This window comes from Cydia fagiglandana, chromosome 15, assembly GCF_963556715.1.
Source record: "Cydia fagiglandana chromosome 15, ilCydFagi1.1, whole genome shotgun sequence".
Classification (NCBI taxonomy): domain Eukaryota; kingdom Metazoa; phylum Arthropoda; class Insecta; order Lepidoptera; family Tortricidae; genus Cydia; species Cydia fagiglandana.
Genome location: NC_085946.1, coordinates 16,504,024 through 16,521,037, shown reverse-complemented (window position 1 = coordinate 16,521,037; position 17,014 = coordinate 16,504,024). Strand labels below are relative to the sequence as shown.

At 45.2% G+C, this 17,014-nt stretch overlaps 1 protein-coding gene across 1 annotated transcript in view; it reads left to right on the top strand.

Moving 5' to 3' along the window:
• LOC134671506 (protein pecanex) overlaps positions 1-17,014 on the top strand; it is a 53,087-nt gene that overhangs the window by 22,831 nt on the left and 13,242 nt on the right. The window contains exons 9-15 of the mRNA XM_063529372.1: positions 2,790-2,946; positions 3,493-3,618; positions 4,088-4,204; positions 5,967-6,119; positions 6,827-7,029; positions 7,675-7,844; positions 13,911-14,084. Coding sequence (XP_063385442.1) covers positions 2,790-2,946; positions 3,493-3,618; positions 4,088-4,204; positions 5,967-6,119; positions 6,827-7,029; positions 7,675-7,844; positions 13,911-14,084 — 1,100 coding nt within the window. The remainder of the gene's footprint in view (positions 1-2,789; positions 2,947-3,492; positions 3,619-4,087; positions 4,205-5,966; positions 6,120-6,826; positions 7,030-7,674; positions 7,845-13,910; positions 14,085-17,014) is intronic.

The window sequence follows — 17,014 nt, the reverse complement described above, 5'->3', positions numbered from 1 at the left end:
CAACAAGCATTAAAAAAATAGTTGTCATTGTCAATTGATTGTAATGTCACCTGTCGACAATGTCAGTGTCACGTGTTTCTATAAATAACAATCGTCTGGAATGGAAAACTCGTTTATTTTGAAACATTAATTTCAAAATACCTACGCTATAAATTTGAGAAAGCTGATTCCAGAAATCTGCCTAAGTTATATAATATAACTTAGTTTTATTGGAGTATGTATCCATATAGCATCCAACTCCAACCATAACTTGGCTGAAATCAAGGGAGCAAAAATACAAATGTAAGTTACCTACATCATATATATTTTAACTGATTCGATCTGTAAGAAGATTGGATTCATAAAATCGTTACAAGCGTCCATTGCTAAAGGTAGCTTAGCACCCAGTGGGTGCTTTCTACCGGCTTGTCACCATTGTTGTTTGGATATTGTACTACATACTTATACTACTATATTAGGAACATGCCAATTTTGCTAATTATATCCTATTATTTCAGGTCATCGTGATTCCTATTTAGATACAGCTGTGAGATATGTAACTGCACTTGGACCCAGAACAAAGTTGAGCATTTTGTATTGAAACGAACGTCATATTAATTATTAATCGTCGTAATACTTTACGACCGTAAATAATGCCTGGGAACAGAGTAAATAACAAACCATACACTTCTCTTCTGGATGGTCAACAAGAAGCCATCATTGTCAGATGCTCGTGCAGAACATGATAAACATACATTTAATGTAAAGTTACTATTTTTTTTGGAAACATATATAACATATTTCCCAAATTAATAAAAAAGTAGGTAAACAAAAACATGTTTTATTATTCACAACTCTTTATTAAGTCTTGTCCACCATGATATCAGCAGCTTGAACTGCAACATGTACCTGGAAATTAGAAATTATATCTTTTTAAAGCAGTTTCAGGCTGAATTTTGAGTATGGCTATGTATTCTTGTATATTCCTTCTTTCTAGTAGGCACCATCTCTGTTTAACGGTTTGCCTTTAGATACTCTGGCTACATTACCACAGAAAATAAATAGATACCACGACCCTACCAATAAAGTGAGCTTTTAAATACTTAATTGTAGTAAATTAATATTAATTCTATACTTACATCAACGTGATTCTCACAGCAATACTGTGTGTAACACGTGAAGTAGGTAGGTATTCCAAGTTTAATTCACGGCACCATCTTTCACGCCGTAGCTCGTAGGTCTTCGTGGATTCGAACTATTATTTTTGTGAATCATTCCCACACATAGGAACAAGGTTTTTGATATATTATTAAGCAATGAAATCTGTTTAGGTATTAATTATAAATCAAATTGTAACAAACAAGCGCAGCGGTTTAACTGAAAAATTTTGTTATGACAATCGATGACAATGATAACTTTGACAATACGTGAGTGACGGATTTATTTACTATGGTTCGATAACTTTTATTATGCAATGACTTTACATTCAGCCCAGGAGAAGGTCAAACTAAGGTCATAAGGATATTTGTTGAAATATCTTCAATCCTCAATTATTATATCGCAGCAAATGTCGGAAACTGTTTAAAAACCTTATATCTCGAAATGGTTTTCGAAATAGAACATTTGAAAAAAAATGAACAATCCTAATTAACGGAAATCAAAAAAAAACACGGTGTATATGGCACAACCGAGGCTTGAACCCACGACTTTTTGACCCTCCCACATACGACAGGTTAATGTGTTTTCTCTTCTGTTTGATTGTACTCGTAGGGTAATGCAACCCACCCCTAAAACTGAAACCGTCGCTTGCAGTAATATCTTACACCAGCGGTCGGCAACCTTTTAGCAGCCAAGGGCCACATCTCTCTTCTCTTCTCTTCTTCGTCGTAACCTCATGACTGAGGGTCGTGACCGCCATAAGTTGCGTTTTCTTGGATTGCTCTCCAACCTGGCCGATCTTCTGCCTTCCGCATAGAGCCCTGGAACTTGACGCGTGTGACTGCCTCAATGGCATCAAACCAGCGTGTGGGTATTCTGCCTCTGCCTCTTCTGCCCTCAACCTGGCCACCGATCATCAACTTCTCTAGACTGTCGGGTTCCCTCCGGGCCAAGTGCCCAAAGAAGCCGAGGATTCTCCTGAGACAGATAGTAGATAGACGGGTTTTTATGTTGAGCTCGTTCAGAAGGGCCACATAGTAGTTAAGAAACTTGACGCGGGCCGCAATTTGGTTAATATGGGTGACATTATCACTATCAGACATTGTTGTTGACAATATTACATACAAAATTGCCAGAAGGGCTCGCGGGCCGCCTGTTGCCGAACGCTGTCTTACACAACGAAGGCTGCATGAATATCTGACACAATCTTATTTGTAGAGCCATAAGAGCGTGTCACATTTTTGGGGCCTCCGAAGAGTGATATTATTGCTGGTGACTGTATAATAGAGATGCCAAAATCAAATTGCTGTTAAAGTTATTTTTAATGATTTAGGTTTACGAGTAAAACTGGGGTCTCTATTGTTTGTATAGTTTTAAGTCATAATGTATTGTTTGTCCGAATCTTCGTTAGTCATAATTGGTTTTTCTCAGAAACGCGTAACTTTTCAGGATTGCCATAAAACAAACCTAACCTAACTTAACCTATCTATAGAATAACCTTACGAAAATCCTGAAAAGTTAACGGTTTCAGTTTTATGTCTCACGATAATATGACAGACAATACATTACGACTTAAAACTTTATGGGAAACAAAGCTCAAAGGGACCCCGTAAAACTGATGTTAGATAATAAATGATTTTCATTAATTTCAGATTCAGTTCGTAGTGACCTATATCGCGCCCTGGCAGATAACCTGGGGCAGCGCCTTCCACGCGTTCGCCCAGCCATTCAGCGTGCCGCATTCCGCCATGTTGTTTCTGCAGTGTGCTGTTTCGGCATTATTATCCTCCCCTCTCACTCCCGCTTTGGGTAAGTTAAAACGCCATCTTTCTCTGACAAAGCTGTACTTATCTGCACGGTTAGCACGACTTGTTGTGACGATCGATGTCTCCTTAGAGGTGTTAGCCGGGCTATTTATTGTTTAACAGTGATTATAACACTCCTTAATAATATTACAATATACACAAGCCCTTATGATATACCTAGATAAAAATTTAACGCTTGGAAAGCCTTGTTAGGCTTTTTAATTTATTTTGTATTTACATGTGTATATGTAAATAATTATGTCTCTGTAAATAATTTATTGACTTGTAAACGAACACGGACCCCTGGGGCCTAGGCACTTGCAGGATATATTTTTGACTGAAAAATAAGTACCTAATTGATGTTAATATCTCTCGCCTGTCCCGTATTGGGATATTGGGCATATTGGGATTGGGATGATTTAAATTCTCTTGGGTCAGAGATGTAGGGTTAGAGGCGTAGCTTTATTTGACGTTCATAAGCGCATTGTAATATGCCTACTTAAAAAATAAACTATCTTTATCAAATTATCATTATGTCGTTCCTTTGCAGGCAGCGCAATATTCATGACATCGTACGTGCGGCCGGTGAAGTTCTGGGAGCGCGACTACAACACCAAGAGAGTGGACCAGAGCAACACCAGGCTCTCCTCGCAGTTGGAACGGAATCTGGGGGCTGGTGAGCTTTTAATATATCTACCATAATCTAATTTGATTTCCATTGTGTCACAAAGTATTACAGATCTGTGATTCCGCCTTTAGCTCAGCGATAAACGCAGCGTTGAACGCATGCGATCGACCTAATGTAGGAAAAATGACAATGTGCCTGGTGCTGCGGTTACCGTGTAAAACAATGTAATAGTCATTAGATTATCTGATGTAAGTCGGGTGTGCGGCAAACGCATCGCGTTTAACGCTGCGTTTGTCGCATAAAATAAACGCGCGCTTTAATAACATTGTCCCAATACATAGGCGACGCGCGCAAAATACACACTTTACACACATCAGAGTGTAAGCGTAGTCTTTTATTAAAAGACTTTTAAGATTATTGAGTCATGAAGTTTACTTATACAGTTTACTTATCTAGGTCTCAGTGACTTGTTAGTTGTTACCCAGTCATTCGACGTTAAAGTCATGACCTTTTTCAGATGACAACAATCTTAACTCGATATTCTACGAGCACTTAACTCGCTCGTTGCAACACTACCTGTGCGGGGATCTCATGCTTGGCCGATGGGGACAGGTCCAACAAGGAGATTGTTTTGGTAAGTTGATGCCACATTATAATTATATCAATCAATTGTGCAATTTTGTATAAAAAATGACCCATATCGCACCATGTGGCAGGCAGCTGTTAGGATTATTCAGAGCCCACTCCGTTCCACTTGTAAAGTACTGATTTGGGCAGGATGATGTATTGAAACCACGAGTGCATTGCTAAGACTGTTTATTCGTCATCTCACCTACCCACATCACATACATAAGTCTACCCACAATCCCTTTTCTTTTCTATAAACAAAATAGCATAAGTATATATTACTTTCTACATATATTACAATATTTTTAAGATAAACATCTTTTCATTTACTTAAATTAACGTTGTATTATAGTATTTTATGCAACAGTTTTATAAGAGGGGTCAAAAAATGTGAGTGGCGTGGGTAACAATGTGAGCCGAAGGCGAACATTGTTAATAAATACGCCATGAGCATTTTTTGACTACTTATACAACGTTGCATACAATGCTTTTTCTATGAGTAGGCAATATTAAATAAAATACAAAAAAATATAAACAAAATTTTATTTATGAAAATGTCAATGTAAATTTTGGATAGAAGGTATTACTATATGTATGTAAATAGCTCTTGTCTGCGACAAGCACCATAATACCAAATATTACTGCAACCTGTAACAAGAAAAAGGAGAATTAAATAATATTCAGTTTCAATGCAAAAATATAAAATGTACATAAATATAGCTCGTTGTACTGTGTACCCTAAAAATGTGTATCAAAAATTTTTATAACATATACCAACCTTGCTTAAAAGATAGATCTGATCCGGTGCTTCCAATTAGTCTTTGAAAATACACCAAAGACGTTTTCAGAGAATGACGAAGTTTTGTGCTCCAATCTCCACGCCATGCACTTCTCATAAGATTTGTCGTATAGGTGCTGAGATTTAGTACTTAGGCAACAAATTTTCGGTCGCTGCTTGTGCTGCAGCGGATATTTCTTCAGGTGTAGAAACAATGTAGTCCTCTTTGTCCATTTTCAACACTGTTTATGAACGCAAAACAAATAGTAACGCAAAGTACTCAAAGAACAAGAAATTACCGGGAAAGGCGGGAAACGAGAAACAAACGAGTAATGTCTATGGTTATGTTTTTTTTAAAGCCGTTACACACTACCGCACCGCACAAGGGTCGTGGTGCTGTAGGGTATAAAAGTATTTTTTATTATGTTGGTAGCAATGAACTCAGTACAAATTTGTTTCTTTTTTAATAAAAACCGTATGCATTCAATCGTTTGTCACGTTGGTAGCAATGTACCGGTATGTGCCACCTGCTACCCTGCACTAGCTTACCGTATCGTAATGTCTCTAAAACGATACAAGTGCTTTTTTGGGCAATAGACTATAGACTTTTAAGGAGTATTAATAATGTACGCCCTTATATGTTCGTTCGTGACTATGTAAATGACAGTTAAAAGTACCCGAGTAGAAAAAGTATATTATGTATATTATAATAGTAGCGTTCTTATTTCTTCTTAAGTACATTTATTTAATAATGAGCCATTTTTAATTCATTGATTTGGAAGAAAATTGTTCTATCGATGTTTTTATACTTGGCTTTTTCCACTAGCCTCTGTTTTGTGCCATATCTGGCCGTGCAGCCTCTCAAAAAGGAGTCCATGTTATCCCGCCATCGCCGACGAGGTCTGCCGGCTCCCCGTATAGACTCGTGGGGCTCCCACTTGGTCGCTGGTGGCTGGCCGTGGCTGTTAGGATAAAACTTTTTTTGTTACAGTGCTCGCCTCAGATTACCTGAACTGCCTAGTCCACATAGTGGAGATGGGCAACGGATTGGTCTCGTTTCAACTGCGAGGCCTCGAGTTTAGAGGCACATACTGTCAGCAACGCGAAGTCGAGGCCATCTCGGAAGGCCCAGAGGAGAGTGGTGGTAAGTTTTATTAATGTAATCCCATGTTTGTCGTCTTCCTAGTGTTGTCTAATATTTATTTCAGCCGGGTTAGCACATGATTGGCGCGACAGTAACTCGCGTCGAGATAGACTACCCGTCCCTCTTTAATTAACATAGAAAAAGACGGGAAGTCTATCTCGCCGCGAGATACTGTCGCGTCAATCATGTGCTAGGCCTGGCCTACAAGGGTTTTCAAACCATTTACTCGTATTATCATGCCGCGATCAGAAAGGGATTAGAAATAACAGATTTCCATACACTTACGTCAAAATCAATATGGATTGACAGCTATCTCAATCCCTTTCTAATCGCGATTCAGTAATAATCTGTGTGTGGTCCTCGTAGCCAGACCGCGCTTCCTTTTCTCGAGCAGGATTTTATAAATTTTGGCAGTTTTCTCGAGCCGAATTCGCAGGTTGACAGGAGTGATAGGTCCAATCCGGCCTTTCGTAGCCTCGCTACAAGTACAAGCGGCCCACACCAATTTTGGTGTCTAGCCATAGTGCTCCTCCCTCCTGCTCGCGCTTGCGCTTGTCTCTTTCGTAATAGACGCGTTTTGTTAGAGAGTGAACCTTCTGTACCTAGTACCTACTATTATTTATTCTGTGGCTCCGGCAAATAAAATTCTATAGGATTTTTGTTATGATAAGTGTCACATGTCATACAATATATTTTTCTGTCTGTAGAAGGCGTATGTGGCGTCTGGGCCTGCGGTCTCGGCGGGGCTCGCTTCCTGGCGCCGGGCGCCGCTTGGGCGCTCCGCTGGCTGGCGTGGCAGCTGGCAGCAGCCCGCTACGTGCTGGAGGGCTACAGCGTGGCCGACAACAGCGCCGTGTCCATGCTCCAGCTGTTCGACTTCAGGAAGGTGCTGCTCACCTATTACGTCAAGGTGAGTCCTCACATGGCGACCCTGTTTCATCTGATCAGTTTGATACGTGCTGGAGGGGTACAGCGTGGCCGACAACAGCGCCGTGTCCATGCTGCAGCTGTTCGACTTCAGGAAGGTGGTGCTCACCTATTACGTCAAGGTGAGTTGTCCTCACATGGCGACCCTGCCCAAGGAATCAGTTTGAGATGACTCTAGTCCGACTTGGCATCAGATAAAGTCTCGAGCGCCACATTATTTGAAAATACTACGTAGTAAGATTTATTTTATCGCCTTCTTCACTGGAGTCAGACCAAGATAACTCTGCAGCAATTATCTTATTAAGTATCATCAGTTGCGCTATCGTAAGAGTAGTATCGTTGTTTCATTATCCTTAATTAGAAATGTTTGTTTGTTTTACTCATCTACTCGAAGGTTAGCTGGAAAAGATCCCTTATACGGATAAGTTCGTATTTGAATTTCGTCGGGTGACAATCAAAAGTTCCTAACTAACACCATTGAAATTATTGGACAATAAACCGTCTTACAAGTGTAAAAAAGTACATTATTACTTAAATTTTTTGATAGTACTTAGTGTAATTTATTTTTGTAAACCTGTGTTGTGTACAATAAAGTGATTATAACTACTACTTGTACATTTTTTCACAGAGTATAATCTACTACACCATGCAGTCAGCGAAGCTTGAAGAGTGGCTGTCATCGCCCACATTAACTGAAGCTCTGAAACCGATGGCGGAGCGCTCGTTCGTGGATCTCGACCCCATCTTTAATGTCAATTTGGATGAAGATTACGATTTCAGAGCATCAGGAATCACTAGGTATGTTATTAAATTATTACGTAGCACATGTCTACAAATTGAATTTAGTGCGGAGCAAGTACCAGGGCCTCATGAGTTACAAGGTGTCGTTGGCCAACGCGTCGGTCGGGCCGCGTGGCGCACGAGTATGAAGGTATCGCGGTTGTTCGCGCCTCTTAGCTGTATACTTTTGGTTTTTTTGTATGTATTGTATAAAATACTATTTTCTACTCCCGTACTTTTATTTGTCATTTCAATGGTCGTGCACACACCTTTAAAACCCTATCTTATTGTTGTCAAGACAAGTCTTTAGATTATTCCCCAAAAAAGAATTTGTGCATACACGAAGATTTTATGATACTTCGTGTAATGACCACTTAAAAAATATTGGATGAAATACAGTGTTGCCAACCTTATTTTAAATGTCATCTCTGACAAATAAGTGAACCATAAACATGTATTTTTTTTTATTCATTCATTCTTTTCCCGTCCGTACCCTCCATTTTTCTACTTCTTGGATTAAAAAGATTTGTTAAATTTTCAATTTTATTTCAAAGTAAGTGTTCGGTTGTAGAAAAGGTATCGTATGCAACGTTGTTTAACTGAGTCAAAAAATACTCGTGGCGTCTTTATTAACAATTTTCGGCTTCGCCTTAAATTGTTACTCACGCCACTCGCCTTTTTTGTCCTCTCTTAAACAACGGTTGTATAAAATATACAAATTTTACCTTCCAATAAAATTGGTATTATGTTTCCTTCCACATCGAAGATCTTCATTGAGAGAGTAACGCGATCGTTGACCGATCGATGCCGCTAGCGTCTATGCAGTCGCTCCGCTCCACGCCGTGACGTAGTTCCGCTTCCCGTCCCTGCCAACCATTGCTCGCTTCCCGCTAATCGCCGCCGCCATGTCATTGTTGAGGAGAAGTACCGTCGGCATAAAAGTAGCCTAGTAGCCTGCCAGGAAGGCATTACTCAGATCTTCGATGTGGAAGGAAACATAATACCAATTTTATTGGAAGGTAAAATTTGTATATTATGTGTTCCGTACTCCACATCGAAGATCTTCATTGAGACCTGTTTATTATCTCCTGGTGGCGAGTTAGCGGGTGCGCAAGCGATAGGGCTACACCTACTGTCATAGAACTCAGAGAAAGAATAAATATGTATACACCATATTGCAACCCATGAAATCACAGTGACTCGTTATAATGTGAATTACAGGAAATTGAGAATTGAAATTGTAATCTCAGGTTCGAATCTGACGTTAAACTGGTTTAAGAGGTTTCTCATTCGAAATCGCATCCGATCCGCAGAATCTCGGCGAGTCATGTTCCCAATTAACATAAGCGAAAATATCGCTAAGTGAATAGCTTTGCAGCCAATTTAGTTATTAAGTACATCGTGGATCAAAAGCAATCGTAGGCGAGGCCGGCTTGGATGAGACTGTGGCTGAAAGAAATAAGCGAAGTGTCCCCTAACATTTTGTGTAATTCTCGCAAGGTGACGTACCCAGACTACCTACTTATACTGGGTCTATACTTTATTCCGGAGCTTCTAAGAGTCCAGTCGGTAAGACACGTTATCTGGTTTAGAGCCGAATTTCGGACACAAAATAATAGCGTTAAAGTTATCTATGTAATTGCCCGGCCTACAGTGTAGTAGAGTAAGGTCATTGACCCTGCGGCCTGATGCTAACAGCAAAAGTGCGGCAGCTATTCTATCGTACTTCTTCTAACGTACCTAACGTTGTAGGGCTATTTAAATTAGGGCAAGTAGATGTCTCGCGTCCCAAGCTGGTGCTTTGGGAGGCGCTGGTCTCGCTATTAATGGCGTTGGAAGAAGGCATAGTGTCCGATAGTGGTTCATACACAGCACTTGTGAGAGGCTTATGAACGAGTATCGTTCTGAAAGCTAATATGGATAATAGAAATAGACGTCTGAGATAGTTCGCTACTTCACTGGATAGAGGTACCTGGCAGTTGATCTTATTTTTGATGCACCATAAAGACCATTTCTACATTGTGGCCGTACATGCAGCCTAGACAAGGGGACGATTTAGGGCTCCCGTTACTGGTTTTCTATACAAACACAGTACCGGAATCGGGAATATCCGGTTCTTCCATATTAGTGAGACAGTTGCGTTTCGTTCGCTACGTAGCGTTAGACCTTGGCATGTTATATGCATGCGCCAGTCACGCCAGTAGCGGACGTCACTCCTGATCCCGCCAGCTCGGTGTTGGAGCGTCCTATCTGACAGGAGCTACGCCTCATTCTTAAGGTCGTTGACTCGTAAGGGAGGGCGGTCTGACGTTGTGTTCACTAGGACCGCCAGTAAATTGCAAGCTTACCACAGCTGCTTTAAGACTCTCCTTATCACGCCGTCGCAGAACACAGACTAGGCTGGGAGGTGGAGACATCCATGCCAAGTCTCACAGGCAGCTGTCAAACGTCGTGGTAGCAGTTCAATGAGTCTGTTAAGAAATACCGTGGCACAGTGCGAGGGCTCTCGAAAGCGGAGGCCGGCCAACAAGGCGCCTGTCAGGTGAAGACAGTCTCGCCGGCTGCTGGGCGCAGCTGCCACTCGGGCGCGCAGTGACTTCTTGATAAACCGTCGCCCTCGGGGTTGTACCGACCTGGCAAGTAGCAAGCAACCAGCGCGACCTGTAGACGATCTGCTGGCATCAGCAGTTTTTGCGACAGCCGTAGTAACGGAAGGGATGTAGTGTCGCCGTCGTTTTATGTATACTGTACCGGTGCGGTTGTATGTTTACACTTCTGCCGTCAGCGCTGCAGATGCGGCCCGTTAACGGATACTCTTCGCTGAAAGGGCCTTACCTCGTACATTGTCTACCAATATTGGAGATTGTAACGGACTGCTTGCATAAGATGAGGAAGAAAGTGGTGCGAGGCTTTCGGCAGCTCCGTGTTGCTGGGGACTGCGAAGGCTTCACCTTCCTCCATGAACTAAAGTTCGCGAATTTGAGACTGAACAGAAGGCATTGAGTCTCATTTCTGCGAGAAACTCTGCAGCAAGGCAGGCCTGTATGTCGCGAAAAAGAAAACTTTCAATCGGGGTGTTGTGCCGCGTGTCCCACGTGATGTCTAGGAGAGTGATGGTCTAATTCGCTTTATCCGAAGAGACACCCTATATCGAGTTAGTATAGGGCATCGAGTTAGTAGCATGCTTTTAAGGAAATCGAACTGATGAAATCAAGTCTAAAATCGATTTTGGCGTTTTGCGTAACAAAACTGTTTCGATAAAGTCGAATACAGACAGATGGAAACTGCTGGAGTCCTCCTGGCCCCTTTCTCTTAGCACCGGAAACTCAAGCTTGTTCAGGCGCAGCGGGTTTATTTGTCCCATTTTGTTTATTATGGGCTTTTCGCACGAGTTCGTCTTTGTAAGACGGAACTTAAGCTGGAGAGCGCGAGCAAGCAGAGATAATTATGTGAAGTCTGCAGACCTTTTCGATGCCTTTCACCTCGGTTTCGAGCGGTCGCGCAGGGCCTTGTCGCTAGCTGTTCTCCGGTTGGACCACTCCATGGCCTCGAGAAGTCGTAGGAACTTCGAAGCGACACAGCGAAGTCGATCAGCACCTTTATGAAGCCCGGGAACACGACGTATTTTCCTCTGAGTATCGACATATCTTACCGCTTTCAACTCCGGGCAGTCGAGCCGCGCTAGGACGGGGCTCTTTACGACCTTGTCTGCCGTCGCCGGAGGATTCTTTAACCGAAACCAAGAGCTTAGCGGTCTGTTCGTGCTGTACCATACCATACCTATACCTGCACCATAGCTATAGGTGCCTGCGTACCTCAATGGAACCATGTGGACAGGACAAAACTGATACTGTGGCGCCCAGCGAGCAAGGGACGACATCGTCGTAGTTGCAGCATCGGTGGACAGCATCGGCGTGATTGTGGCAACCGCCGCCGCTCGGGAGGCGCCGGTGCGTGAAGCTAGGGGCGCCACCGTGGCGGCCGGCTCGGGGGGGGGCACCGGTGCCTGAGGCCGGGCGACTCATGGCGGCCGCCACTGGTTCGGGAAGCGCTGGTGCGTGAGGCGAGGACCCATAGTGGCAGCCCGCTCTAGAGGCGTTGTCGCGTGAGGCGGGCGGCTCCATCGTGGCGGCCGCCGCCACCGGCTCGGGAGGCGCCGGTGCGTGAGGCGAGAGGCGCCATCGTGGCGGCCAGCTCGGGAGGCACCGGTGAATGAGGCGGTCGCCGTCTGGCTGGCTGGTCTGGGAGGCACTGGTGTGAGGCGAGAGGCGCCATCGTGGCGGCCAGCTCGAGAGGTGCCAGTGCGCAGGTGGTGGTGCCATCGTGGCGGGCGGCATCATCGTGGCGGGCAGCGCCATTGTGGCAGCCGCCGCCGCCGCGTCGATGCGTAAAGCGAGAGACGCCATCGTGGCGGCCAGCTCGGGGGGCAGGTGGCGTCATCGAGCGGGCGGCGCCATCATGGCGGCCACCGTCGCCAGGCTCAGGTGCGTGAGGCGAGAGGCGCCGTCGTGGCGGCCAGTTCGACAGGCGCCGGTGCGCGTGACGGACGTTACCGGCACGGGAGGCGCCGATGGCTAGGCTCGTAGCTGCACGCATCATCACGGCGACGCTGTTGCCCTCGGCGGTGCCATCGTGGTGGCCACCACCGGCGCGTAGGTCACTAGCGACGTCATGACGGGCGGCAACCAACGCGGCGATCGTCGCTGTACTCGTAGCATTTCCACTGCTTACACGTAACTTACCTTCCTTCCGCTCGAGCAGTCGGGACGCAGAAGCGGTCCGCCTTCACCTTGGCGCGATCCACCCGCGATGCGCTCGCAGCTGCAGGAGCGGGCGTGTGACGTCTTGCAGAGCCTCGCGGATCTCTCGGAGTCCCGCTGGACTGGAAGCGACCGCACCACAACTGCAGCAACAGGAGCGGGCGTGTGACGTCTCTCGGAGTCCCGCGGACTGGAGGCGTCCGCACCGCGACTGCAGCAACAGGAGCGGACGTGTGACGTCTCTCGGAGTCCCGCGGACTGGAGGCGTCCGCACCGCGACTGCAGCAACAGGAGCGGGCGTGTGACGTCTCTCGGAGTCCCGCGGACTGGAGGCGTCCGCACCGCGACTGCAGCAACAGGAGCGGGCGTGTGACGTCTCTCCGAGTCCTGCGGACTGGAGGCGTCCACCGTGGCCCGCAGCGTCGCGGTGTCTCGGAGTCACCTTGGACGACAGCAGAAGAAAGACGTGGCGCCGGTGCGGCGCGCGCGGGCGGGGGCGGGCGCCGGGCCCGCGCCCCCGCACGCGCCCCCACGCCAGCGCGACAGGGGCGCCCCGGTCGCGCTGCAACTAACAACACGAGGTACTCCCAGACTACTGCCTGAGAACCCTCCTTAATATTAGAATATCTTAAGCTGGCTCACCGGATGGTTCGAGACAATCCAAACCTCCTTATCAGCGAAGCGCGGCACCCGACAGCGGCGCGCGCAGGCCGTCCGCCGCCGCGCCGCCCCCGCCGCCACCCGGGCGCCGTCTGCAGGCACGATGACCGCACGTTCCCTCTCCGATGCGGAGCGACTTGTTACCACTTGTTAACAAAAACCACTGACGCACTTCCTACTTCAATCTCGAAAATGCGAGTTAACGGTAACGATTTTAGCAGCATGGAATGTGAAAATTAATTTAGCAAGAAAAAAGTGGGTAGAATCAAAAAGCACCGTTCGATGACTTCGATCGCGAGACCGCCAAAAGACTAATAGTGGCGATCTCTGCCATATCTCACTATTTAATCGACCGAGCTTTGGATCGGAAATGTTAAAGCACCATGATGCAAAAATATACGCAAAAAATATTTGCGGACCATCGGTCAAGACGGTCGACGAAACAATGACATGGCGGCGGCGATTAGCGGGAAGCGAGCAATGGTTGGCAGGGACGGGAAGCGGAACTACGTCACGGCGTGGAGCGGAGCGACTGCATAGACGCTAGCGGCATCGATCGGTCAACGATCGCGTTACTCTCTCAATGAAGATCTTCGATGTGGAGTACGGAACACATAATACAATTCCTCGATATGTATGTATTGTAAAGATTTGATTGTCTTAGGTCGCGGTTCTGCGCGGTGTACCAGGAGTGGATCGTGCACTGCGGCGCGCGGCGCGGCGCGGGCTGGCGGCGGCGCGCGGCGGCGCGGGACTCGGCGCTGGTCACGCTCTGCTTCGCGCTCAGCGTCGTCGGCCGCCGCGCTCTGGCGCACGCGCAACACCTGTCCGCCTCCAGGTACATATTCGATCAACAATCATATCCTCGATATCGTCATCCTCTTGCTGCGTGTCAAAATGCTGAGACGACGCAATGTCTCAGCGTATTGACACGATTCACGTAAGGAATGGAGTCCGCTCGGTAATCTCTTTCGACAAAGCTCGCTGGCCTTCCGATCCGGAGAAAAAAACTTAAGCCTCTTTCCTCATAATGGTTTCTTACACCTAAAAGCCACTGATGGTAGTCATGGTCCGACGTTTCGTGCGAGTACTTATAAATTCCAACAAAAATAAATAATCGGCTAAAGTACAATAAAAACAAAATAAAGTTACTCCTCTTCTCTTGCCAAAGATCTTCAGATAATGTCTGTCCAAAAAAAATGGTAACTGCTATTGTAGTATAAATGTACCAAGTATGTAATCTTTTTCTTCACCTAGTCTTGCTCTCCTCGTCATTTTTCGCCAGGCGTAGATACGCCGGCGATATGTCTCGACGACCCAGGACAGACGTCCTGGGTAATCGAGACATATCTATTAAAAAGTATGTCATCTAACTTTTTAATATTGAACATACCAAAAATCCTTAAGTAGTCGAAGAACAGTCGAAGAACTCAAGGCTCGTGGGAACTATGCTTCTTTTAAACTAGGCGTGCCGGAAAGTCTGCTTGAAAAGGTCATGGCTGAAGAAAACTGGGCGAAGGACATAAGTATCAAGCCATGGCGACATAATTTTCGTCGCCAAAGTAAAAAAAGCGAGAAGTAAATCGACGCAGAGTATTAGCATCTACTACCAGAACGTACGCGGATTAAGGTCGAAAACTGATGTCTTCCATACTAACATGCTTCTGGGCTCATACAACGTCGTGGCCCTAACCGAGACATTCCTTACGAGTTCGGTGAAGGATGCGGAACTATTCTCCAAGGATTACTTAGTGTTAAGGAAAGATCGTCTCGGTGATGTGGGTTGGGGTGGTGTGTTGCTCGCTGTGCACAAAAGTTTATCGGTACGACTTCTGTCTAGTATTGATGGTTTAAGTGATGACATGGAACTAGTTTCTGCTTTAGTCGTGGGCAAAGCGGTAAAATTTGTATGTTGCGTTGTTTACCTCCCACCTAGTTATAGAGACGACCAATATTTGAAAGTTTTGACATGTTTAGAAAATGTAATTTGTAAATTCCCTGACCATGAAATAATTATTTTAGGTGATTTTAATTTGAATTCGTGTAGTGTAAATGTTCAGAATAATTTTAAATGTTTTATGGAATTTTGTCAGCTGTATCAGCATAATAATGTGTGTAATGGGCATGATGGTATACTAGACCTGGTTTTGAGCGGCTTTACCCCAGAGACTGAGAGAGTGAGCGTTTGCGGCGAAGTCGATGCGTTTGTACCGGCTGATGCGTACCACCCGCCCCTTGAGGTATTGGTGAAGTTTCAACGTGTTGGTATGCGTTCCCCAACTTTGCAGTCTCGTCCTCCTGATTCGGGTCCTAAATGGAACTTTCGTAAGGCTGATCTTAGAGTTCTTTATAACGCTATATCAGATATTGATTGGAGTGATGTGCTCATTGAGAACTGTTCTGGCACTGCCGCTGAACTATTTTACGCTAAATTGAAAAAATGTATCGACAGTAATGTTCCCCTCAAAAAACCTGCACGTGAAAATCGATATTGTTATCCTATCTGGTTTACTGCGGATATAATTAAAAACATCAAGTTTAAGCATTTCCACCTAAAAAGGTATAGAGAGAAAGGAGAGCTTTTTAATCTGGAAATGTTTAGATACTATAGGACACATGTAAAGACTCTGATTGATAGTGCGTTCCGACATTATATACGCAGTATTGAGAGAGACATTACGGACGATCCTAGTAAATTTTGGAAATTTGTTGACAGTAAAAGGAAGGATAGACGGTGTGACACCGAGTTTGTGTACAAAGGGAAGACTGTGACGGGGCAAGAAGCGACGGACTCTTTTGCTGAGTACTTCGCCTCAGTATTTCACGGGGAGGTCCCACTCTTGAATGCTGAGTTGGCGGCGCAAAGTTGTGCTGGCCTTCCAGTTAGTAATGCGCGCGTGGCAGTGGAAAATATAGATTCTGAAGACCTTCGTAAAGCAGCAAAACATTTAAAAGCTCGAGCATCTGCTGGACCTGATGACATACCATCTTTTCTTGTAAAAGACTGTATTTCAGTACTTGAGACTGCACTTTTACACATTTTTAACTTAAGTCTGAAAAGTGGGCAGTATCCAGCCTGTTGGAAAGTCTCGAGGGTGACTCCTGTTCCTAAGAGCGGCACGGGTCGTGATGTGTCCAATTTCAGACCTATAGCTGTTCTGCCAGGTTTCGCCAAGTTATTTGAGTCCATAATAGAAAGTCGCATCAGCCAGCAGATACAATGTTGGTTAAGTGACAGTCAGCACGGATTTCGTCGTGCTCGGTCTACTGTCACTAATCATGTAAACTTTGTAGACCACGTCAGAGACGAGCTAGATGCAGGTCGGCAGGTGGATGCGGCTTATTTTGACTTCAAAAAGGCATTTGACCTGGTAGATAACGACATCCTGCTTCAAAAATGTAGTGCCCTGGGTTTTACGCCGCACCTACTGAACTTTCTATCTAATTACCTTCGTGACAGAAACCAGTACGTTGAGTGGGGTGGATATAGTTCTAGACCTTTTTTCACCCGGTCCGGCGTGAGTCAGGGCAGCACTCTCGGCCCAACATTATTTACGATAATGATAAATGACTTGCCGAGCGTGGTACACACTGCTGGCTGTTTGTTGTTCGCTGATGACTTGAAGTTGTTTCTGGGAGCAGGAGACAAGTCTGATCTGGAGGACCTCCAAATGGACATAGATGCGGTGACCGAGTGGAGTGAGGACAATAAACTGCATTTTAACACATCTAAATGTAAAGTTATTACGTTCTCTAGAATTCGGTCAC